Below are 25,427 nucleotides of genomic sequence, written 5' to 3'. Positions count from 1 at the left end.
TGCTTCTCTTGTATTGTGTTTGTTACCTTCTTAACATCCTCTATTCAGCAAATACAACATACATTTGTTTGTGACATGATGCCCTGGGTGCAATACTTAGCAAACTTTGGTTCAAAAATAACTACTTAGGGGCTAATTGCGGACTGGTGCAAAACCATTCCTTCAGCCAACTCTTCATCAGTAAACTTATCTATTCTGCTGTGTAGAACTGTTAACATACAACTAAATGTGACAGAAAGACAAACCCGAGACACAACTGAGCAATACCCAGTATAAGAAAGAGGGTGAAGAGTAAAGTGGATGTTACTGTTGTGAGCAGCTATTATCATGAGGGAAAGGAACAAATTTGTTTGCAAATAATATACGTGATGGTGCATACAATCAACATTTGCATTGTTGTCCAGATATTTTCAGTGTGCTACAGATACAATGATAGATGAGAGCATAAAATCAAATGAAATGCTATTTGTAATGAGCCACTAGAGACTGTGGGTCGCTCATACGGAAATACTCCTCCAAAATGCCTTTGAAGGAGTTCCATTTCTCCTTTTACACCATCACCACCACACTGTGGAATCTCACATGTGTGTGTGTGGGGGGGGATCTTCCATAATACCTAGCACACCTTTTAAACAAACTGCAGCTTCCAGTTGACGGTGGGTTATTTTCATTTGTGGAGGATTATTTTAGACTTTCCACTGATCTACATTGTGATTGTGAAGCACATGCACTGCAGACAGTTTGTGAATATTGCAGATTGAAAATTAAGTTGTGGACCATGAATTTTGACAGTGCAGAATGACAGGCAAGTCACCTCCAAGACCATAATACAATACACAGTTTTTAAGAATGGAAACGTGCCTTTGTTCTCTCTACCCTTAAGTGTTGATTAGTAATACCACAGAGGCCACAGTAACATACACTGACAAAAAAATCATGTGCATTTTTCATTCCTTTGATGTTCTGTAATAGTGTGTTCTTGCTCTTATTTTGGTGCGATACTCTTTTCTTGTTGGTAATTTTATCAGACAAATGTGTGATTCTAAAAGAGGAGCAGCAGCCTTCAAGTAGTTGCAGGAGCAACAGTCTGGATGATTGGCTGATCTGCCCTTGTAAAACTGACCAAAACAGCTTTGCTCTGTTGGTACTGCGAACAGCTGAAAGAAAGGGGAAACTACAGCCATATTTTTTTCCTGAGGGCATGCAGCTCTGCTGTGTGGTTACAAGATGATTGCATTCTCTTGGGTAAAGTATTCTGGAGGTAAAATAATCCCCCATTCGGATCTCCAGGTGGTGACTATGAGGAGGATTTGTCGTGGGAGAAACAAAACTGGTGTTCTACGGATCAGAGCGTGGAACATTAGATCCCTTAATCAGGCAGATTGGTTAGAAAATTTTAAAAGGGAAATGGATAGCGTGAAGTTAGATATCGTGGGAATTACTGAAGTTGTTCCCTGGCAGGGGGGACAGGACTTGTGGTCAGGTGAATACGAGGTTATAAATACAAAATCAAATAGAGATAATGCAGGAGTAGATTTAATAATGAATAAAAAAAATTGGAATGTGGGTAAGCTACTACAAACAGCTTGGTGAATGTAATATCGTAGCCAAGATAGACATGAAACCCACACCCACCACTGCAGTACAAGTTTATATGCCAACTAGCTCCACAGAGGATGGAGAGATGGAAGAAATGTATGATGAGTTAAAAGAAATTATTCCAATAGTTAAGGGAGATGAAAATTTAATAGGGAAGGGGGACTGGAATTTAATAGTAGGAAAAGGAAGAGAAGACAAAAATAGTAAGTGAAAATGGACTGGGGGAAAGGAATGAAATAGATAGTCACCTGGTCGAATTTTGCACAGAGTATAATTTAATCATCACTAACACTTGGTTTAAGAATTATGATAGAAGGTTATATATGTGCAAGAGACGAGGAGAAACTAGAAGGTTTCAGGTTGATTATATTACGGTAAGACAGAGATTGTGGAACCAAACCTTAAAGTGTAAGATGTTTCTAGGGGCTAATGTGATCTCTGGCTACAATCTGTTGGTTATGACCTGTAGATTAAAACTGAAGAAATTGCAAAAAGATAGGAAATTAAGGATCTGGGACTTGGATAAGCTGAAAGAAACAGAAGTTGTTGAGTTTCAGTGGGAGCATTAGGCAATGATTGGTGAGAATTGGGGAATACAGGAGAAGATGAATGGGTAACTGTGAGAGATGAAACAGTGAAGGCAGCAGATGATCAAATAGATTAAAAAAAATGCCTAGTATAAATTCTTGGATGCCACAGTAGATACGGAATTTAATTGGTGAAAGGAGAAAATATAAAAATGCAGTAAATGAAGCAGACAAAAGCGAATACAAATGTGTAAAAAACGATATTGAGAGGAAGTGCAAAATGGCTAAGTAGGGAAGGCTAGAAGACAAATGTAAGGATTTAGAAGCATATATCACTAGGTGGAAGATAGACACTGCCTACAGAAAAATTTAAGAAACATTTGGAGAAAAGAGAAGCAGATATATGAATATCAAGAGCTTTGGTGGCAAAACCAGTCCTAAGCAAAAAAGGGAAAGCTGAAAGGTGCGAGGAGTATATAGAAGGGTTATGCAAGGGAGATAGACTTGAAGGGAATATTAGAGAAATGGAAGAGGATGTAGACAAAGATGAGATGGGAGATATAATCCTGCAAGAAGAATTTGATAGAGCACTGAAAGAAGTAAGAGGACACAAGGTCCCAGGAGAAGATGACATGTCAGAACGACTGATAGCCTTGGGAGAGCTGGCCTTGAAAGAACTCTTCCATCTGGTGTGCAATATATATGAGACAGATGACATACCCTCAGATGTCAAGAAGAACATAATAATTCCAGTTCCAAAGAATGCAAGTGCTGATATGTGTGAGTATTACTGACCTATCAATTTAATAAGTCATGATTGCAAAATACTAACACGTATTCTTTACAGTTGAATGGAAGAACTGGTAGAAGTCAGCCTCAGAAAAGGTCACTGTGGATTCTGGAAAAATGTAGGAATGTGCGAGGAATACTGACCATACGACTTCTTTTAGAAGATAGCTTAAGGAAAGGCAAACATACATTTATAGCATTTGTAGACCTAGAGAAAGTTTTTGACAATGTTGACTGGAACACTCTTTGACATTCTGAAGGTAGCAGGTGTAAAATACAGAGAGTGAAAGGTTATTTACAACTTGTGCAGAAACCAAACAGCAGCTACAAGAGTCGAGGGACATGAAGGAAAGCAGTGGTTGAGAAAGGGTTGAGACAGGGCTGTAGTCTACCCCAATGTTATTCAGTTTGATCCTTGAGCATGCAGTGAAGGAAACCAAAGAAAATTTTGGAGAAGAAATTAAAGCCCAGGGAAAAGAAATAATAATAAGAGGTATGCCAATGACATTGTAATTGTGTCAGAGACAGGTACAGACTTGGAAGAACAGTTGAATGGAATGGATAATGTCTTGAAAGGAGCATATAAGATGAACATCGACAAAAGAAAAAGGAGGGTAATGGAATGTAATCCAATTAAATCAGGCGGTGCTGAGAAGTTAGATTAGAAAATGGGACCCAAAACGTAGTAGGTAGTTTTGCTATTTGGGCAGCAAAATACCTGATGAAGGACAAAGTAACATGATACAATATTTGCACTGACAATGGCAACAAAAGTGTTTCTGAAGAATAGAAATTAGTTCGCGTCAGATATAGATTTAAGTGACAGGAAGTCTTTTTTGAAAGTATTTGTAAGGAGTGTAACCATGTATGGAAGTGAAACATGGATAGTAAACAGTTTAGACAAGAAGAGAATAGGACCTTTTGAAACGTGGTGCAACAGAAGAGTGCTAAAGATTAGATGGGGAAATCACATAACAGTTGAGGAGCTACTGAATAGAATTGGGGGGGGGGGGGGGGGGAATTTGTGGCACAACCTGACTAGAAGAAGGGATCAGTTGATAGGACTCATTCTGAGATGTCAAGGAATCACCAATTTAGTGTTGGAGGCAAGTTTGGGGATAAAAACGGTAGAGAGAGACCAAGAGATGAATAGAATAAGCAAATTCAGAAGTATGTAGGTTGCAGTGGTTATTTGGAGATGAAGAAGCTGCAACAGAATAGAGTGCATGAAGAGTGCCATCAAAGCAGTCTGCAGGCTGAAGACCAAACCACAACAACAATTTTCTCTCTCCCCTTCCATGTCCTCCTTGTATTACTGAAAATTCTCTTTCTCTCTCCTCCAGTTTCCTCATTGTATCTTCAAAAGTTGTGTCCACTGATGAGTATACCTTGGTGTCAGAAGTCCATTTCTTCTGTCTCTCCTAGATAACTGAATGGGAAGCTAACATTGAAGGATTTGCTCTCTTCTGACGTGTGGAGTTCTTTTTAATACTGCTTTTCTCTACTAATTTCGTTGTATCATTTGTATTGGTGTTGCCTGCAGAGCCAGGCAAACTTTTCTGCAACTTGTAGCTCTCAGTCTTGTTTATTGGATCCTGCAGTGTGTCTGTATTGTCTAATTTGTGGTCTCCTTGCTCCTAGATATATCATTTTCCAGTCTGCTCCTTGTTAGCAAAAGGTCTGGCAATGTTTAGGAAATGGGGGAGAGTTATGGAGAAGTCATCCGGAACTCTAGGTCAGGAGAGATTCACTGGACGGGATGAGGAGGAGACTGATTGTTGGGGACTGCACTGGACCAGTTTTGAAAACTCAAGAGCATGCAGGTGGAAGATAGAGAAATAAACAAGGTAGTAAGATAGTGACTGCTGACAAAAAATCATGTAGAAGTTAATAAAAGCTAAGTGCATTATAGGTAACAGACAAATGGAGGGGGGGGGGGGGGGGGCGGAGACAGAGAGAACTAAAAGGGAATGAAAAAAAATGAATAGTTGCTGAAAAGAAACCGGAGTCCAAAGAAATTAATGTAAATTTAGGCCAAGTGAATAACAAGAACCTAGGACATGCTGTAATGTTAGTTCCCATATGTGGAGTTCTGAGAAACTGCAGTTGGGGGGAGAATCCAGATTGTACATGTAGTGGAACAGGCACCAAAATCACAACTGTCATGGTATAGACTAACATTCAGCATTGCTTCACAACTGTTTTTCAACTTCCTACAACATGACCCTAACCTGTCCTCTGCAAAACTCCAAGCCTTGTGTTCCCTAAAAACAGATTACCCCAACATTATCCTCACAGCGGTCATGGGATCTACCACTGTGGTACCTGACTGACAGGAGTATATAAGCAATGGTCTGTGCTGTCAAGATCCCATCACTGTGATACAAACTGACCTACATTCCCTCCTAGAAACAACAGGCACCTAACAAGCACTAACACCTAATCAGTGGGAACTACTTATCCTACCAAAACCTTGCACTCCCACCTTGTACTGTCTTCCTAAGATCCTCAGAGCCAATCACCCTGGCTGTACCATAACAGCTGATTTCAAAGCACTCATGAACTTATATCTGCATTGGTTGATCAATACCTGCAACCTATAGCATGAAAACCCCCACCTATATTCAATACCACCCATTTACTAGATAGTCTGAAATCTGTGTCCAACTCACTACCAATGCATGCCTTGGTTGTCTCAATTGGTGTTACCTTCCTGTGTACCAATATTGCCCACATACACGGGCTGTCTGCTGCTGAAAATTACCTTGAGTGCCCACCTGATTCCATACCTATGACATCCTTCCTTCTCACCTTAATCAGCTACTTTCACTTTTAGGAGAAGACAGATGACACAAGAAGATGAGGGGCACTGCCATGGGAACCGGGATGGCTTTTTCTGTGCCATCCTATTTGTGAGTTCCTTGGAGGGGGCTTTTGTGGTATCCATAAGTCTTCAGCATTGGTTTAGTTTTGATACATTGATGACATCTCTGGCATATGAAGTCATGATGGAGCTGATACATTAAATTTTTTTGAATTTCCAAATACATTCTCCAAATTGAATGGTCCTATTTGAATCCCATGCCACTTTCCCTGATGTTGACCTCATCCTCATCAAGCATCGGCTACACACATCTATTTGCATTAAACCTACTAACAAGCAACAGTACTTATGTTTTGACAGTTTCTGTTCTTTCCATGTCAAACATTCCCTCCCATACATCCTTCATATCCAAGACAAATATATTTGTTCAGATGCAGACTCTTTACAGCAGTACCCTACTGTTCTCACCTCAGTCTTCACTGAATGTAATTACTCACTAGCCTAGTTCAAAAGCAAGTCTCTCGAGCCACCAAATCCAGTCTTGGTTCTGATACTCCCACCAAAAAACAACTTAAGACTAAATATCTTGTTGCGCAGTACTATCTTGGTCTTGAATGTATTAATCAGCTACTTCAACAAGGCTATGACCTCCTGAAATCATGCCCTGAAATGAGATCCATTGTGTCTGACATTTTGCCCACCACACCTAGAATCTCTTTTCATTCCCCACCCCAATTTCCACAGTATTCTGGTCAGGCTGTATGCTCCTTCACTCCTATTTTCCTACCCTGTGGCACCCACCACTTTGACCGTCCCCATTGTAAAACTTGTCCTCTGCGTCCTCCTACTGCCACCTCTACCAGCCCTGTAACTGACAAAATGTATACTATCAAAGGGAGAGCCACCTGTGAAATGATGCATCATGTATCTGCTGTTATGAGCACTGCTTGGCCTTCTACATTGGTACAATGACCACCAGGTTATTAGTTAGGATGAATGGGCACTGACAGATGGTCTATACTGTTGCAGATCAGAGGAAACTTAAAGCTAAACAAATCAGGAGGAGTATGCTATTTTAGCAGCAGGCTCTGGAGGGATACATATCCCCATAATGACAAGCTTCCACATCAAAGCACCACAACCAAGAAACAAAGCACCTGGACCAGATATGTACTTCCGAAGAATACAATAAGTAACAATAGAGGAAAACAAAGACAGGATCTAGAGAGTAAGGGTACAAATAGAAGGCAAACTGGAGGGAGCCATGAAAATACAGGGTGTATCATAATTAATGGCGTAAACGCGTACAGTTGAAAGTACATGATACTAGAAGCAAAAAAGTCTGAGTAAACATAGGCTCGAAAATGCATACCTTAAGAGCTATGAGCAATTTTTCATCTTCACTACTGTGAAGTAAATCTCTTCTACTGCAAGCTCTTTGCTTTCCACATTTTGGGAAATAGTAAGATGGACCAAAACAAGGAAAAAGTCCAGTAAACATTTGCTCTAAAATGCATACCTTAAAAGTTATGAGCATTTGTTCATTAGAAGAGTTGTATTTCCAAGAGGCGAAGATGAGCACATGCTCATAGCTCTTAAGGTATGCATTTTAGAGCACATGTTTACTGGACATTTTTTTCTTGTTTTGGTCCACATTACCATTTCCCAAAATATGGAAAGCAAAGAGCTTGCAGTCGAAGAGATTTGCTTCACAGTACCAAAGATGATTAATTGCTCATAGCTTTTAAGGTATGCGTTTTCGACCCTAAGTTTAGTCAGACATTTTTGCTTCTACTATCATGTACTTTCAACTGTATACGTTTATGCCATTAATTACGATACAACCTGTATACGCAGAAATAATAAAGACAGTCATAAAAATAAAACGAAGAACAGAGGTACAAAAGTGGTTTGAGCAAGAAAAGTACAAGAAAAGAAAGGAAACACTGCAGGCACTATACATAGCAAAAACACGCGCTTCACAGACAGATTAAATCATGTCTGCAGAAAAAAAAGGGAAAGATAAATCTACAATTAAAAGAAAAAGAGCAGATTATATCAAGTAGGAGACAAGAAAATTAGCAGTGGATGCAAAATCAGATCCATTCATAGCAGTGAGAAAGAAAGTCTCATCTGCAATGGGAGACATCCACATGAAGAAATGAGAAACACATTTCTTGGAAATATTGAATAAACAGAAAAAGATGAGGTACATGAAATTGAAGCAACAGAGACCACATACAACTTTAACTGAACATAGAGAAGCAACTAAAGGAGGAAGGAACAAGAAAGTGGCGGGTCAAGGCAACATAGAAATGGAACATCTTAAAGGTTCCATTGACTGTGGAAAGACCTGATTAACAAATGCCTGCAGACAGGGAAGGAACACAGCTCCTTCAAAGTATTTCTGAAAATACTTGACATAATCGAGGGGAGCATCCCAGACTACCAGTTCAGATTTCTGAAGGAAAGGAACATGGTATAGGCAGTGAAATACTTACAGGTACACTTAGACACCAAAGGGGAAAGAGCTATACAATTGTCATTGATATGAAAATCGTGTTTGATTTACTGGAGAAATGAAAGGAATGACCAGAGAGGGAAACTTGCTGGTGAGATCAACCAAGGAGTCTTGTCAATGAAATCTTATTCAAATAAACAAAATCTTGAAATCTCAGAGAAAATGATGCAGATAAATGGAGTTCTTCAAGGAAACCCTGTGACTCTAATACTGTTCAGCATCTATACCAGGGTCAGCCATGGTGTGCCAAAACACACACGTGCCAGATGTGCGGGCTGAGGCTCAGCTGATCTTGCTGTACTCAGTCCTCATTGGAAGGGTTCAAGCAGTGTGACATTTCATTTAGTATTGCAATGTGGTGTTTTTTGGCTGGAGTGACTCAGTTTGGGAAAGTCATGGTGTCTGTGCTGTTTACTCTTTGCCTGTTTGTTCATAGCATGGAATACGTTTACAGATCCAGTGGCTGTTTGCACAAAAAGAGGCACTTCAGTAATCTATCATCACAAGCTTTTAAAAATAAATGAGAATGACGGAAGAGAGGGATGAGAACTCTGAGTATCTGTTATGGTTTTACATAATCACATGTACTGGAAATTTGCTATGAAATGACATTACAATATCATCAGTATCATACAGAAAAAATTTAAAGATTTAGTTGACAGTCAAAGAGCAAAAAATTACAATGATCAAAAGAGGAGTTTCGTACATAAAGAAGCACATTATGCTAAATTTGTAGGCACAGAGCACATGAAGAAATTGGTAGTGCAAATAGTAATATTTTGTGACGTTGTGCTCATTATTCCACTGTCAGTTGTTACATTTTTGGTGGAATTGGGTGAAGAGTATGGAAGCTTTATACAGGGTGTATGGTTCATCAGGTGTATTTTCTCTGGGGTTTCTACAGATATTTGCAATTTAGATTTTGCAATGTAAAGCTGGAGGCACCCCAAAGAAATACTGGTTATCGGGTCTTTCATGCGATACGCAGTGTTGGTGGGTATTTGTTTCCTCTTAGTAGTTAAATGGTTTTCAAAGTGGGATTTTACATGCCCATACAATTGAGGGGTCCCAGATTAGACAAATGTGATATTTATTTTATCAATTTATAATAACATGGACAGTAAAACACATAGTGACAACAGTGCCCTGGCCTGCGCTGATTACTCCCACCACGCATCAGTGCTGTTCAGTTGCTGCTGATTATGATGCAAACTTTGCATCATTGCTGATTACGATGCAAACTTTGCATCATAATCAGGAACTGTAATATCATATAAATTTCTAGTTGTGTGATGAATGGCAGCTAGCTCTAAATGTAGAAAAATGTAAGTTAACCTAGATTAGTAGGGAAAAGAAGCCCATAATGTTAGAATACAGCATTAGTAGTGTGTTACTTCACAGAGTCACATCAATTAAATATCTAGGCGTAATGTTGCAGAGCAATAAGAAATGGAACAAGCATGTAAGGATTGTACAAGGGGGCATTCAATAAGTAATGCAACACATATTTTTTCTGAAAGCAGGTTTGTTTATTCAGGATTCCAGTTGACCGTATTATTGCCCTCACTTTTTGCTACAGAGCCCTATTTTCTAACATAATCTTCGCTTGTGCCATCTACTAGTAGGGCTTGTATACCCACATGGTACCAGTCTACTTGTCCACAGTGGAGCCAGTGTCTTGCTGCATCAGTAACCTCCCAACCATCCATGTGTTGCTTCCCATGGGGTGTACCGTTCTTTGGGCCAAATAGATGGAAATCAGAAGTTGTGAGATCCAGGCTGTAGGGTGGATGAGGAAGAACACTCCAATTAAGTTTTGTGAGCTCTTCTCAGGTTTGCAGACCAACAGGGATGTCCATTTGAGCAGTGAGGTGTTTGATTGTGATCCATTGATCACCTTGAATGAGAATGTCTGCCAGGAATAACAGCTACATGCGTCCAGCTGGCACACGGGAGATCAGACAGGTTTGCAATCCCTTTTTGCTATGATGACAAATGCCTCATGCTTTTGTATGCTGCCAGGCCTCCTTAGACATTCTGCAAGTGGTTGTGAATATCTGTGATCGATGCTGTTGTTTTCCACCAAAAATGCCATTTTGATGGCTATGTATAGTGCCGCCACCTGTTGGAGGTTCATGAAACTTTAAGAGCTGAAGCAGGAAAGTTCCACAATCTCCCACAACAAATCACACATTTTTTTAAACTGAAATTGTCCTAGAAAAAAATGTTGCACTACTTATTTAGAACTCCTTGTAGCAGGGAAGGCTAGCGGTCAGCTTTGGTTCTTTGGAAGGATTTTAGGCAAGTGTAGTTAATCTGTAGAGGAGGCTGCTTATGGGACACTAGTATGACCCATTCTTGAGTATCACTTGAGTGTTTGGGACCCCACATCAGGCAGAATTAAAGAAAGATGCCGAAGCAATTCAGAGGCGAGCTGCTAATTTTGCTACCGTTAGGTTTGGACAACACCATGGAGAAAATTTAGAGAACTGTCATTTAAAGGCAACTCCAGAATGATTCTGCTACCACCAACATACATTTCACATAAGTTCCATGAAGATAAGAGAAATTAGGGCTTGTACAGAGGTTTATAGACAGTCACTTTTCCCTTGCTCTATTTGTGAGTGGAACAGGGAAAGGAAGTCATTAGTAGTGGTACAGGATACCCTCTGCCACACATTGTATGGTGGCTTGCAGAATATGTATGTAGATGAAGATGTATCTATTTCAATCTACATCTGCCCCATGTAATCATTTTCCTCTTCCTTTGACCCAGAACTTGTCTCTGGAGCTGACAGAAATGACCATGTCTTCAACCTGTTCTTTCAACAGCCCTTCGTGAATCCATCTCTTTTCAATTACCATCTTTGTATGGATGACAAGCCTAGATCAGTCCTGTGGGATAATATTTGCAATGGCTTCTTTTTTCAGCATTTCAATCTTTCTAGGTGTTACGTGCATTGCTACCTTTCAACTGGGTCCATACATTCTCAGTTACATTTAAATGAGCATGATATGGAGGAAGCTGGATTACATTTACATTTTTTAGCATTAGCCAGTTCTTTGACTTGGTACCATGGAGCTTCTGGCCAATACAGTGCTACAAGTTCCATTAACTCCACTTAATTCATGCCACATTCAGCTTTATCCGACGGAACATTTCTTTGCACCCAGAGCAGAATATCTGCTTTCTTCCATTGTGTAGTTGGAGCTGTATGTACCACAAAAGAGTGGCATGGCGCATTGTCCATTACTGTTGTTCAAATTATGAGAAATATTTTGCTGCAGAACATTAGAAAACCACTTCATGAAAACTTTGGTGTTCATTTCCTCATGATAATCCATTGCTTCCTGGAATGGAACAGCAATAAACAGTTTGTAATGAAGCCATGAGCAGAGGCAGCATGAAAGACAGTTTTACTGCCATGATTTCCTAACTGTGATTTCGTTCCTTGTGCTGTGTGGTCCATCTACCACTTTGCTTTGACAGTGTATGATACGCATTGAGCCAGGTCTTGTGCAGCCACACAATGTCTCTGAACAAAATGCTTCTCATGGCACATAGGTATCAGCCTCTCTAGACTACTATGTCACTTTTCTAGGTGATAAATGTCCAGGATGATAACTTTTCCTACCAGAAATGAAGCCCAAGAAGGCGAATTTGAAGTGATGACATACTCCCATAGAACAGCTCTGCTTTTTTCGGCTGAAAAGAAATTTATTCTAAGTAGGGTATTCCTTGTACTGATAGTAAGTGTACATATGCTGGCACATGTCAATACTGGTTACCCATCTGTCAACATTTTTTTCTTGCCAAAAAGTGAGGTAGTGTTGCTTCATCACTCATGTCTCCTCTTTCCTTCTGCTTCCCAATTCTCAGCACCATAGGTCAGTGAATGTTAAGTGCAGCAGCTGCTCTGTCAACCACTCTTTTAATGTCTAAAATTGGACTGCTACTATTGCAGTCGTTTTCAGAATAACTGTGCACAGAGCAAACACTTTTACAGCCTTGCCCACGAATTGAAATTACTCTTCCAATGCTTGATATCTTCACAGCAGGAGAATTTTGCCTCGGATGATGTCTTTTATTGTGAATCTCATTTTCAGATATGCTGCACTATTATTATTAATGCAACACAAATACAGAAACACTCATTCACAACAAGCGACCATTGCAGAACACTTCAGTGCCAAAAAATACTTCATGATGAGAGCTGACAAACATAAATGCATCTAACATGTGACACCACTTCATACTGTTTATCCATGGTGTGGCGACAAGGAAGCTTTATTAAATAAACCCCTAGTGGCTTGACAGGGAAAGCCAGCTCGCCATTGGTGTCTGGGCAACAATGTCAAGTTACCTCTGTTGAGCCAATTTACAAAAGTCACAAGTAATTTTAAATACACTATATATTTCAGACAGCAGCAAAATACTTTGGCATGCAAATTCAGGAAGCAGCAGCAGCCATCAGAGTCTCACACAGTAACCTGAACGTAACCAATATATTGACAAGCACATTGCTAACACTATTCAAGTGATAACCTGTGGAATGGAGATTGTATGGGAAAAATGCAAAATAGATGATAAGAAAAGAACAGAAAAAGTTAATATGAGGTTTATGGAATGAATACTAGGAATAGGAGAAACAGTACTATTGTGACTTATATATGAACTCACAAAACAGTCTTATTTTATAGAAAACATTAGATTTCAACACTGACCATACTGCACATGACCATGTCAGGAAAAAGGAGATTGACCTAGAGTTATACAACACATCAGCCATAATGGGTGACATCTTAACCAGAGAATACAGAATCAGTCATGTAGCAACAAGAAGCACTATACGTGAGTTTTATCATAAAATATGAACCAACAACAAATTCCACAAACTGACTGAAGAGTGCAAATGTGTGTGTGTGTATGTAGAAGGATGTAAAAAATACCATATTATAATGTGAGCAGAGAGAACAAAAACTGTAACAGACTATAGCAGAGACTAAAACTTGTAAAATTTGTGTACAAAAGCTCAATATGAAGGCACTTTCTCATTCATAATAAACAAACAACTCATGAAGCAGTGCTACTTACAAGTGCAGCACAGCTTGCATGAAGCAATCAGAAATATTGGCTGGATTTTTGATAAAACTGCTCCTAGCTTCTGCACCACAGTAATGCACTTGCTCACCCTTTGTTCCTTGTTTGTGAATGTTTGGCCTAAAACAATATGATATTGATGCCATAACTTCCATATTTGCTCGACATCTGATTCTTGTTCATTCCCAAAAATAAAGAAATCCTTAAAGCAGACTGGATTGTTAGATGTTTAGTTTCCCTGACCAGCAGTTACTTTCCATAAAATAAAACATTGAAACACAATATGGCTGTAAATAAAAGCAAGAAATTTGTTAAAGTTTTCTAAAAATGTTTCTGCATGTTTTTAAATTTTCCCCACTATCTTCTCACTATTTTAAACTCAATTTTTTTGGAATGTTATTGCAGGACAGAAGGTCAACATGCAAAGCAGTGTAAAAATTTGTACCGCCGATCTCTGGAGGATGGCACAGATGTGTTAAGCCAACTAACAAGCATTTTGACTGACATTGGCTCAGGTCAGACTGCTGTGAATGCAGCAGTGAGGTGATAGTTGCTCTTTGTAAGTGATGCTCCCACCCTTTAAAGTTTGTGCTTTTTGCAAGATTTTTTAAAGTTATATGTTGCAGAAAATGTGCTATAGAAAATTGTGAAATGTTAAATAACTCCCCCCCCCCCTTTTTTTTGTTTTGTTTTAGATGGAACTTGTGGTTCAGGAAGTTGTGTTTCAGTTCTCATAATGTTGGACACATGTGATAGTTCTTGGACTGTTGTAGTGGACTGAAAGGCTTAGTGCCCTGAAAAAATATTGTGACTGTTCTATAATAAAGAAGTATTTTCATATCTCTTGTTGTGTATAGTGATTTTATCTGTAGCATGAGTGAGTTATATTTATTGTTCTTACCAGTCATTTGGTTCCTTGTAGTTTTAATTTTTTCATGCATTTATTATTGGCCTTTAAATAAAATTTTGTTCTCATGTAAGCTATCACAGTAAAGTGTAATTGAAGCACTGTATACAACCACAGATGGATTGTCTCTAAACATTTTGTGAATGGTGGATATATGACAACATAAATGTTTCACTGTACTCCTTTGATATTGTTTCTAAAATTTCCTGTATTATATTTTGTATAATTACTTTCAGAAATATATGAGTATTGATTTAATTGTATTTTTGATATCATTTGTCTGTAAAGTGTGAGGTTACAGTTGTTGTTGTTGTTGTTGTTGTTGTTGTGGTCTTCAGTCCTGAGACTGGTTTGATGCAGCTCTCCATGCTACTCTATCCTGTGCAAGCTTCTTCATCTCCCAGTACCTACTGCAACCTACATCCTTCTGAATCTGCTTAGTGTACTCATCTCTCGGTCTCTCTCTACGATTTTTACCCTCCACACTGCCCTCCAATGCTAAATTTGTGATCCCTTGATGCCTCAAAACATGTCCTACCAACCGATCCCTTCTTCTAGTCAAGTTGTGCCATAAACTTCTCTTCTCCCCAATCCTATTCAATACCTCCTCATTAGTTACGTGATCTATCCACCTTATCTTCAGTATTCTTCTGTAGCACCACATTTCGAAAGCTTCTATTCTCTTCTTGTCCAAACTAGTTATCGTCCATGTTTCACTTCCATACATGGCTACACTCCAAACAAATATTTTCAGAAATGACTTCCTGACACTTAAATCTATATTCGATGTTAACAAATTTCTCTTCTTCAGAAACGCTTTCCTTGCCATTGCCAGTCTACATTTTATATCCTCTCTACTTCGACCATCATCAGTTATTTTACTTCCTAAATAGCAAAACTCCTTTACTACTTTAATACTATTGGCATGACTATCGATCAGTCCTACATTGAAGAGCACCTTCACTCTAAGGAACACTGAATCAGATGGCCCTGAAAATCTGAAGCAGAGAAATAAATACTTGTAGCTGCTAAACAGGAAAGTGTGGTCACTGAGTAGTAAAGCTGCTACCTCAGCATTTCTTTAAATACAGAATGCAAGAGTAGCTTTCAACAATATATTGACATTTTCATCCTTCCAGTAACACTCTCCAAATCAAATAGGCTTCATTAATTGAAAGTAGCATTGACCATGTTCAGCTGGTTTCAGGCAACTATCCTGGGCTGCTTAACAGCAGGGAGTCTGGGGCAAACAATCATGCTGACATTGTCTTATATCTCTAGTGCTGCTGCACCTTCTGATATGAAGGATCTTGCCAGTTGTTACAACCTGAGGGGGAACAGTGGACTGAGGCACAGTTGTGAAGCTTTGAGGAGGAGGCAGATAGGTTTCTGGGTTTACTTAAGACTGGATGACTTGACAAAAAATGTAAGGTGTAGTACATTGGTGAAAGTTCATATTAGCCATCATGAAATTCCTAGTCTGCTGGGTCTCTGACTGATTTCCATGAAAGATTTTATCAAGTACATTAGACTGATATATGGGTCATTTGGAGCTCCATCATTTGGCGTGTGTGATAATACCCAGTGAAAATAACTGCAAGTTTGACAGAAAGTAAAATGTCCTCTTGGTATGATTGTGAAGGGGCTCCATCCAAAGTGTGGAAGTGCCTCTATTGATGGCATCTGAGCACACTAGAAGCAATTGATTGTAATCTGTGGCTTATGTCTGCTGTGGTGACACCTGCTGCATAGTTTTAGAGACCATTTTTGGTCCCTTTAGATCTCTGGCTGAGGGGATGAAGACCTCTGATCTTCCACGCAGAGTAGAACAGCAGCTCTTGATATGCCCATTCATCTCCAAAACCAGTCTTGACTCTCTGGTTTTGAATTGGATGGGGATGTTAATTGAAAAGCTCCGGCAATTCTGCAGTTATCTCAGGTGCATTTTTTTTTTTTTTTTATTAAGCTGTTGTATTTGGAGGAGAAATGCTGGACCCTACCCCTCATGCCCACTCTTCCCTGTATAATTAGTAAATGGGTTTTTTAGTTTAGAGAAATCCCTCCAAATGATCAGTGATGGGTGGTTTATCTGAAAATGATGACTGTCTCCATAGCAGAATGAGTAGTGCCAACTGTTTGTGGTGCATGTGAATCCAAGTTAGATTCTGGTACCTCCTCAGATTTTTTTCTGGGGCAGGAAGGTCAGGACCGGCACCCATTCAACCTTGTGAAGCCAAAGGAAGAGATGCTTGAATAAAGATGTAGCAGCATCATGAGTATTCATGTATTGGCAATAATGACTGGTGGGAGTGAGATGTTGATCACATGTCCCACGATTATATAATGCTGTTTGTACCACCTTGAAGGCAGTAGCACGCCAAGTGGAACGTGCATAAGACCTAATCAGTGACTTACTGTCAGTGATGAATTTCGTGGTGTTCTACCAAAAACACTTATTTTTCCAAGACAATATTAATGCTGTGTGCAAAATGATTCAAGGGAATCGGCATATGACCTGTTGTGAGACAGAGGCATGCTGATGGCTGCAGTAATTTGATTTTTGAATAATATGTCGCTGTGAAAAAGATGGGTTTTTGAAGGGCCCACAGAACTTCACCAAAGCTCAAAACAGGCTTATGTCAGTTACTAGAAGGAAATGCTTGAAAAATTTGACAAATGAAATTGAAGCCCCATATACAACATTGTAATAGGAAATGAAACTTGGATATCTTAATGTGAGTGACAATCTAAGCTGTAGTCAACTTTCTGTCAGTTTCAGGATGAACCAAAATCAACAAAAGTGACATTTGCAAAGCGCTTCTGGAAAAGTGAACTGTTTTTTGATTACACTGAGCATGTCATGACCATTGCTTTAGAGCATTGAAGGACATTTAATGCTGAGTGGTACACAACAATTATTTTGTCACACACAAAACAATCTGAAGTGTAACTTCATCCTTCATCATCTCAGTGTCAGGCATATACAGCATGTCAAATTATTGACTGCATGCAGAGAAAAACATTGAATTATTGAAATACTCTCTGGTGGACCTTATTCACTCGATTTGTCACTTAACTTATTTTTGGTCCCTTAAGTGTAACAAAAAGTGTGTAGACGGTGATTTTCAAGATAACATCATCAAGAGGAAAAAATGTTTCCAGACTATGTGGATGATGCTGTTGTATATTTCTTAGACACAGGGATTGACAGTTCATATGTAACATAAATAAATGTAACATTGTTTTTGTAAATTGGCAGAAATACCTAGTTTTGTTTGACTTTATCTTCAATAATCAGTCTTGGTGAAACACAACAACAAAACAGTTAGAAGTATGTATCCAGAGTAATTTAAACTAACTGTTGAACTGAAGCTAAATGTAAGAAAGTAGATGCCAGGCTAAGTCTCATTGAATAAGTCCAAAGGGCTGTAGAAGTCATCCATAAAGGAGGTAGCTTACAACATCTACCTTCTTGAGCAGTGCTTACTGTTAAAATTCTAACAGCATATGTCTCAAAAGTAATAAAAAGAATGCTACTTCTACATATTTACTAGTATGATAAAATCAGAGAAAATTAGTTTATGCTGAAGTACCACTACATTAAACAAGACACAATAGCTGCTGCTTTTTGTTGTACATAGAACTGTTACATGCAATCCATGTCAAAATGAGATAAACTTGGACACTAAAGTAAAGCTGTTATGTGTCTGTCACCAAGTAAAAGTCTTAACATGAAAGGAAAGACAGGATTAATAGAAAAAGAAAACACTTGAGAGGAAAAGCTCACAAAATAATGGAACCCATATGCTTTAGATGAAAAGTATTGATTAAATGCAATGACATAATTGCACTAGAATACTAAAGACCGATGGACTTACTTAGTAATTAAGAACAGTTGTTATATTGACATCTCTATAGTGTAGGGGGTCAGGGTTTTGTGACACTAGATATGGAGCGTCAGTGATGGGGGAATAGAGATCGCTCTTTTGTCAAGGATGGTGGAATGCAAAGTTACACTTTGTGGGCAGTGGTATGGACTCTCTCAGAGGGTGAGGTGTGAGTGAAACATTTGCGGTTCCACTAGTGTCATTTATTGACATGTAAGACTCAGAATAACAAATTGTGTTTTAACTTGCTCAATTCCTCGTGGCAGTTGTGTGGTGTGGAGTCATAGTGTGCAGATTCCAGTGACCATTGATGTGGTGACAGCTTGTGTTGCAGCAGAGTGCCAGACGGCTACTCCTATATTCAGTACCGTACCCCTGGCCTACTATGGCAGCAGCACGGTCTTCTCCTTGTGCATTTGCTCTTTGCTCTATTAACAAGTGGCCCTGGCATTGTGTGGAGTGCTCCGTCCTGGAATCGAGCCAGTGAGCCTCAGGTTTGGCATCTTCGGGAGGAGTTCATCAACCTCTAAGTTCACAGGTGACCCATTTGGTGAGGTTTCAGTCCCTTCGTCCTCACCGGCCACCTGGGTAAGTACCAGACAAACTCCTTCTGGTAACATCTGAGATGGGATCTTCTGCATTGACAAATTGGTGTGGTACTGACATCTTCTTCTGTCAAGCAGTGTAGAGGCTAAGTCATTGCAGTGAAGCCTGACTTCCACTGGATAACCATCGAATCATCAGTCTGTCCATCCAGGTGACATTTCTCCATCTTTTCTTTCTCCCCTCAAAGGACTTCCTCATACCCATATGCCAGAAATATTCATTCAGTATGTTCACCAATGTCGCGAAGTTTCCAGAGTGGCAACTGACTCTTTGGTCATTGATCTATGTTTCTCTCGTTGGGCAGAAACATGACCAATGTTGACATGTTTGGGCTTTCCTTGTTTTACCTCAAATCTGGCATGATCGGGCATTGCCCTGTCGTCCCCCTCTGCATTGCCAGATACATCACGTGGATGAGTTCAGTATGCTGACAATTTCTGGAGCATGGACTGCTGATGTGCGAACTGTGCTGATAATTGTTCTCCTCGGAAGCATTGCCTGTGTGCTCGGTCATTGACCTGTCAAACTGCTGACTGGTGCTGCACAAACTCTGCTGTTCATCAGCCTCTTTGTTTTGACTGCTGCCGCTTTCGAATATCCTGGCTAAACGTGTAAAAGCCTCTAAAATGTTCACTTAATCTTTAATAATATAAGTACTTTAATAAGTCCTTGCATTTTTTCTGCCAGATCTCTCCTTTGAACAACCATAAATAACACACAATTGTTATAAATGATTAACAGAAAATCTCATATAAAGATGTGAAACAAATACTAACAAAGAGATAGAGGGGCTGGCTAGTACTTACCTCAGCTCAGTACAGCCGATAGATCCACAAAAAACAACCAAAAAATTACATTCATAGTTTTCGGAATGAATGTTCCTTCATCAGGGAGGAGAGAGGGGAAAGAAAGGGACGAAGGGAAAGTGGATTTAGTTACTCACAACACAGGTTATGAAGCAACAGGGAAAGGAAAACAGGGAGGGTAGCAAGGATGGAGGCATGGATGTCAGAGGGAAGCCAAAGATATTCTACTGTAAGTACTGTGCCAGCTTCAAACCAAAGAGGATGCATGCAGAAGTAAAGAGGTATATTGTATAAAGATAAACACAACTATGTAGGACGAAAAGGTGCGTGAAAGGCTAAAGAGGAAAGGGAAAGAGGAGAAGACTGAAGAGTAAATGGGAGTGAGTTGTTTAACGTAGGTTCAGTCCAGGGGGATGGCGGGATGAAAGGATGTGTTGGAGTGCAAGTTCCCATCTCCGCGGTTCAGAGGGACTGGTTGACAACCATGCCTCCATCCTTGCTACCCTCCCTGTTTTCCTTTCCCTGTTGCTTCATAACCTGGGTTGTGAGTAACACAATTGTTATACACAACCATAAATAACATGTAATTATTATACACCCTACATTCCTCCCCTGTCCAGAATAATTCTTCCTCAGATTTTCTCCTATGTCCATCCACAAATGACTAATGAACAAGAAACAAAAATAAAGTGGGAAGCTTAGTCTGTTAGGAAAATTATATAATACATTCATTCCGTAATAGCTTGAAATACATCAGTGTTATGAAAACTTCTGAAAGTAACGTTAGAAATTTGGTAGAATGATGATCTCTAACAATACAATGAAGTAGCAATCGACAGTTATTTGTACATACATGTGTATGAGTGTATGCTCAGAATTTTTGTAGCCATTCAACTTGAATTTGATGTAGTGATATGTTATTGTTGTCTTGGGTTTTCGTTTGATACATAGGAAAGCAGTAAAAAGCATAATTATGAACAAGATGATTCAGAAATACTTGTACCCAAGATCATATTTCGCATTTTATGTTCCTCTTTCAACTGTACAATATGCTGCATCATAGCGGTGGCATCCATCTTGCCTTGTGTAGTGATAAGAACATCTAATGATTACAGGATGGAGGAATCAGGGGATAGGTAAGGCAAATTTTGAAGAGCCAATAGTTGCATAGGTTTTTCTGGCCAATAAATTAGTGGGTAGGATGAGGTGGCAATGGTCGAACCGGTTGTGGTTGTAAGTAAATGAAATTTCATGTCTGAGAGAGAACATATGGTGCCATTATCAGTCCACTACTGTGGAGTTCAACATGTTCAGTTGTAGTAGCAGCACCATCATCGAAACAGCGTGTAAAGATATCAGTAGGTTGGTTAACTGTGTAAAGGCAGTGTTCCCTTTTTGTTCAGAAAAATAGAGTGTAGCATTTAGTATGTTGCGTGGGCAATTTGAGGCTTTGTTTTGCTCAAAACGTAGCTGGGTAGCAAGGATTCACAATTATCAGTGCTCACTTCAGTGACACATGATTGGCATATGGTAAACAGCGCATGTATGCAATTACTTTTGTAACTGTCATTACTGCAGTAGCGTTCAATGTTTTGGAGATTAGGAATGCCTGACATGATCGAAATTGTACAAGTTTGTTAACTTGGCCCCATTTCACTGGGAAGGAGTGTAATGTATAACAGTCTAAGACATCCGTTTTGCCAGGCACCAGGAAGGAAATATGAATTCATAATTTTACGTCATCTCTGTCTACTGGTACCTTAGCTAAGTGGTAGTTCTGTGGCAAATGTTCCTTTTTTGCAGGGAAGATTAATTGTAGTGCCTGCAGTAACTGACGACAGATCCGCATCAGTACAAATGTAAAGTTTGTTGGCGATGGTAACATCGGCTGTTATCTGTGCATCCGTTAATTGATCTGTGAGTAATCGAAGTAACCTCCCTACTGAGATCTTCTTGTCCTCCCTATCTAGTCTGGTTCGTATTATCTTTAAATTGGTATTCAATGCTGCAATGGTAGCTTGGAGATACTTGTTCAATTCTTGTGTTACATTTGTAATGTCCTTGGTGTTACTGAGTACTGCTTGTTTAAAGTCGTTTAACTTCGTGGTGTGCCAGGCAATAGTGGCCTTGGTGAGACCTGCTGTAACTGTTAATGTATTTAACTGTGTGGTATCATCGTCAGCTGCTGTGCCGAAAATGGTTAGTAATTTTCCACCTGCAGTCATCCAACTTCAGTTAGATTGTTTAACTAAATGTGGCACTAATCCTTCTATTTGATGCAACTGGCCTTGCAACTGCTTGTATAAGTACTGCAGAGTCTCACGTTAGCTTGCAACTTCATCAAATATCTCCACTTTTATTGTTGCTGAGTTTAAGATACTAAATTCTAGCTCTGACCACAGAAGTTCAATATGTATCTGCTATAGATTATAGTCCAGTACTGTTGTCCACTGATCATTAGTTAGTACCACCATTCCCCTCTAACAAAAATGATGCCACTCCTCGACTGATGCACCTGTAATCCATAGCTCATGTTATTCATACTTCAAAACAAGAAATGTAGTCCTGCAATGATGCAGGACCTCCATTGTGGTAGAGGGTACCTCTAATATGGAAAGTAGTGTTGCTAAGTGTATCTTACATAATTATGATTTTATGACAAAGGAAAAATTACTGTGCATTTTGTATGATCTAGATACCCTTATCAATAAATTCTACGGGATGACTTAACTTTTATTTAAGCAAACAGTGTCTAATCATATGTCGGTACTTCATATTATTTAAAATCCAGAATTCCCCTTTGTGTGTTTTGCTGATTCTCTTTTCTGTACCTGATTCGCTGTAAGTACATTAATGCTGGAATCTGTATAATACAAAGCTTATTTACATTTGCATTAAAATGGTACATTTTGTATTGCAGATGCATAATTAACTGTGAATGGCTGAAGATTGTATGGGGCCAAGTGCGTGTTCCATGTTGGTGGATCAGCAGTCTTCCTTTTCCATGGTGCAGATGCTTCGGAACAGTATTTGCTACTGTTGGTGGCATCACATCTGTTAACTCACTTAAAATGTTTCAACTGGCTTGCATGAACAATAGTTTTGTGTGTGTGTGTGTGTGTGTGTGTGTGTGTGTGTGTGTGTGTGTGTGTGTAACTGTAACTTGATGTTAACCAGTGAAATGATTTCTAGAACTTGTTAAGGACCCTGGTAATTTGTCACAATTTTTTGTTTTCATCTTTCCTTTAGCAATATTGGGAGTGGATAGAAAATCCATTGTCCAATTTTGAAATCTGGATACTTAATGTGTACATTGCCTAATTTCTCTTGCCATTCTAATGCTCTGGTATCTGCTTTCTGTACCTTTTTCTATACGTGCTTAATAATTTGAGCAAATTTCCTAACTGCTTCTCCATCCTTTCCTTCTTTGGGCTTAATAACATTGAGTGGCGATGGCATCTACCTTCCATAAATAACTTCATAAGGCAACACACCCGTTCCTTAATGTGTTTAGGCATTGTAAGCACTTGCACAGTATTGAGTGATGATATCCCTGTTGTGTTGGTTGTTGATAAAATAACTAAGCATCTTCTCAATAGTGTGGTGGACCCTTACTGTCCGTCCATTTGCCTTTGGTTGTAATGGGGTGGTGCGTAATTTACATACTTTCAGCAAACGGCAAAGTTGTTTCATGAGGTTAGACCTGAATTTACTGTCTTGGTCAGTGATAAGTGCTTCTGGTATGTTGAATTTTAAAATCCAATCATTGACCGTAACATGTGCAATGGTGTTTGCCTGTGGATCATGGAGGCTTACCATGCATAGATATCTTGAGAAATGATCTATAATCACTAGTACATACCTATTCCCAGCTGGTGTTGTATTAAAGGGACCATAAATGTCCATTCCTACTATCTGAAACGGGTGTGACGCTTCTGGGAATCTTTATAATGGTATACATAGATGGCAATAGTCTACACGCTGGGCGCAAGGTATGCAATTGCGCACTTATTGTGCTACATTGTGCTTTTTTTGTCTCCCATCAGAAACATTCAGCAACATGTCTTTCAGTAGCTGTTTGACCACAATGACTGAAAGAATGTGTTCATGGGCCTCTTGCATGACTTCCTGTTGGAGGTGTTTGAGAACCACAATCCTTGGTCTCAGTCTACTTGTTCCACACAGGGCCCCATACTGTAGGCAAAACTGCCATTGTCATGTGTATCTTTTGCAATCTGCATCTGCATCTGAAGCCTGTGCCTTTTTACATCCTTGTGCATCACGACCTACTGCTTCTAATACCAATATGTTTCTACTAAGACAATCTGCGGCGTTAGGATGTTTCTTCTGTGGTTTATGATTGATTTCAAAATCCATTTTGGAGAGGCATAGGGACCAACGTGTCAAACGACTTGACGGGTCTTTTAGCCCAAGTAACCACTTGAGAGCAACATGGTTCGTGATTATCTTGAATTTATTCCCATACAGGTAGCACCTGAAATATTTTATATCATAGATGACACTCAGTAACTCTTTTTCCATTGTTGAGTAATTCTTTTCTGCCACATTTAATTGTCTGGATGCATAGGGTACTGGATGTTCTGTACCATTAATATTTTGATCAAAAACTGCTCCCATAGCATGTCCAAATGCATCGCAGAACAGGATGAATTCTTTACTGAAATCTGGATAGATTAATACAGGACTATGTATTAATTTGTATTTCAATGTTTAAAATGCTGTGTCACAATCTGTTGTCCACTGAAATGTAATAACTTTTTTCAATAACTGCGTGAGAGGTTGTGCTGTTTGTGCATAGTCTTTTATAAATTTTCAATATTAATTTGAGAGGCCTAGAAATTGCTGTACTTTCTTGATAGATTGCTGTGTTGGAAAATCTTTAACTGCTGTTAATAGCTGTGGATAGGTTTTGGATTCTGTGTCTGCTGATAACAGGTCCTACATATGATACTTCCTTTAATACGACGTCACATTTTCCCAAATTTAATGTTAATTTAGCATCCTGAGATGTTGGAAAACTCCTCTTAAGTGAAAGTCATGCTCGTTGATGTCTTTTGAAAATATGATTATGTCATCAAGGTATTCTAACATTTTTGTCGGCAATTTTAAGTGTGAAGTAGATGTACAAACTTGCCACTTCTGTTATACGAGGTGACTTGCTTGAGATTCGCAGCCGATCTTCTTTGCTGGCTGGAAAACTCTCTTGACTTTGGTTTTGTAGCATGATGCTAGGTACAGGAATATTTAAGCCTCTCTCTCTACTTGTGAAATAAGTAGATAAGTGAACTTTACTTTTTGTTAACCAATGGTATATTTGAATTCCATACGGAGTAAAATTCTCACTTTCCACATACATATACGACTCCCAGTAAGTCACTCACTCCGTCCAACGTCAGAAACAAATTAAACTACATTTATAAAAGAGATGACTGAATAACCATGACTCTACTTCATGTGAATCATAAGAAAGGTCTTGCCTCTAAGAAGGCTGGATTAAGAGTCCACAAGATTACTTTTTCAACTGTTCCTCTTTCATATAACAATAGTCAATGACACAACAGGAACAGATCTGCATAAAAACTCCATGGTTCTTCTTCTAAAACGTCTATTGATTGCCCGACAAGTACTTGTCAGTGCTGTTCGACTGCCTCGTCTACTTTCTTTTCGCAACTGACTTTAAAGCTGCTTACACACACATATGACGCACAGTAGGTGGGATTTTACCATCTCACACTCATATCTAGAATATCATGTGTTCAAGACGGTAAAAGGCTGAGTGGTTCTAGAATTCACACACAAATGCTTGAAAGCACTACAGTATATCATGCATTGTTGAGGT

General features: G+C 39.2%; 1 protein-coding gene across 1 annotated transcript in view; it reads left to right on the top strand.

Annotated features, from left to right (window-relative positions):
- LOC126352984 (erythroid differentiation-related factor 1) overlaps positions 1 to 14,526 on the top strand; it is a 224,218-nt gene extending 209,692 nt beyond the window's left edge. Inside the window, exons 19-20 of the mRNA XM_050002728.1 lie at positions 13,767 to 13,920; positions 14,057 to 14,526. Coding sequence (XP_049858685.1) covers positions 13,767 to 13,908 — 142 coding nt within the window. The 3' untranslated portion in view covers positions 13,909 to 13,920; positions 14,057 to 14,526. The remainder of the gene's footprint in view (positions 1 to 13,766; positions 13,921 to 14,056) is intronic.
- Positions 14,527 to 25,427: the final 10,901 nt, after the last annotated feature.

The sequence above is a fragment of the Schistocerca gregaria genome, chromosome 1 (assembly GCF_023897955.1).
Source record: "Schistocerca gregaria isolate iqSchGreg1 chromosome 1, iqSchGreg1.2, whole genome shotgun sequence".
Lineage (NCBI taxonomy): Eukaryota > Metazoa > Arthropoda > Insecta > Orthoptera > Acrididae > Schistocerca > Schistocerca gregaria.
The sequence above is the reverse complement of the archived record's forward strand: the minus strand, read 5'-3'. Positions and strand labels throughout refer to the sequence as shown.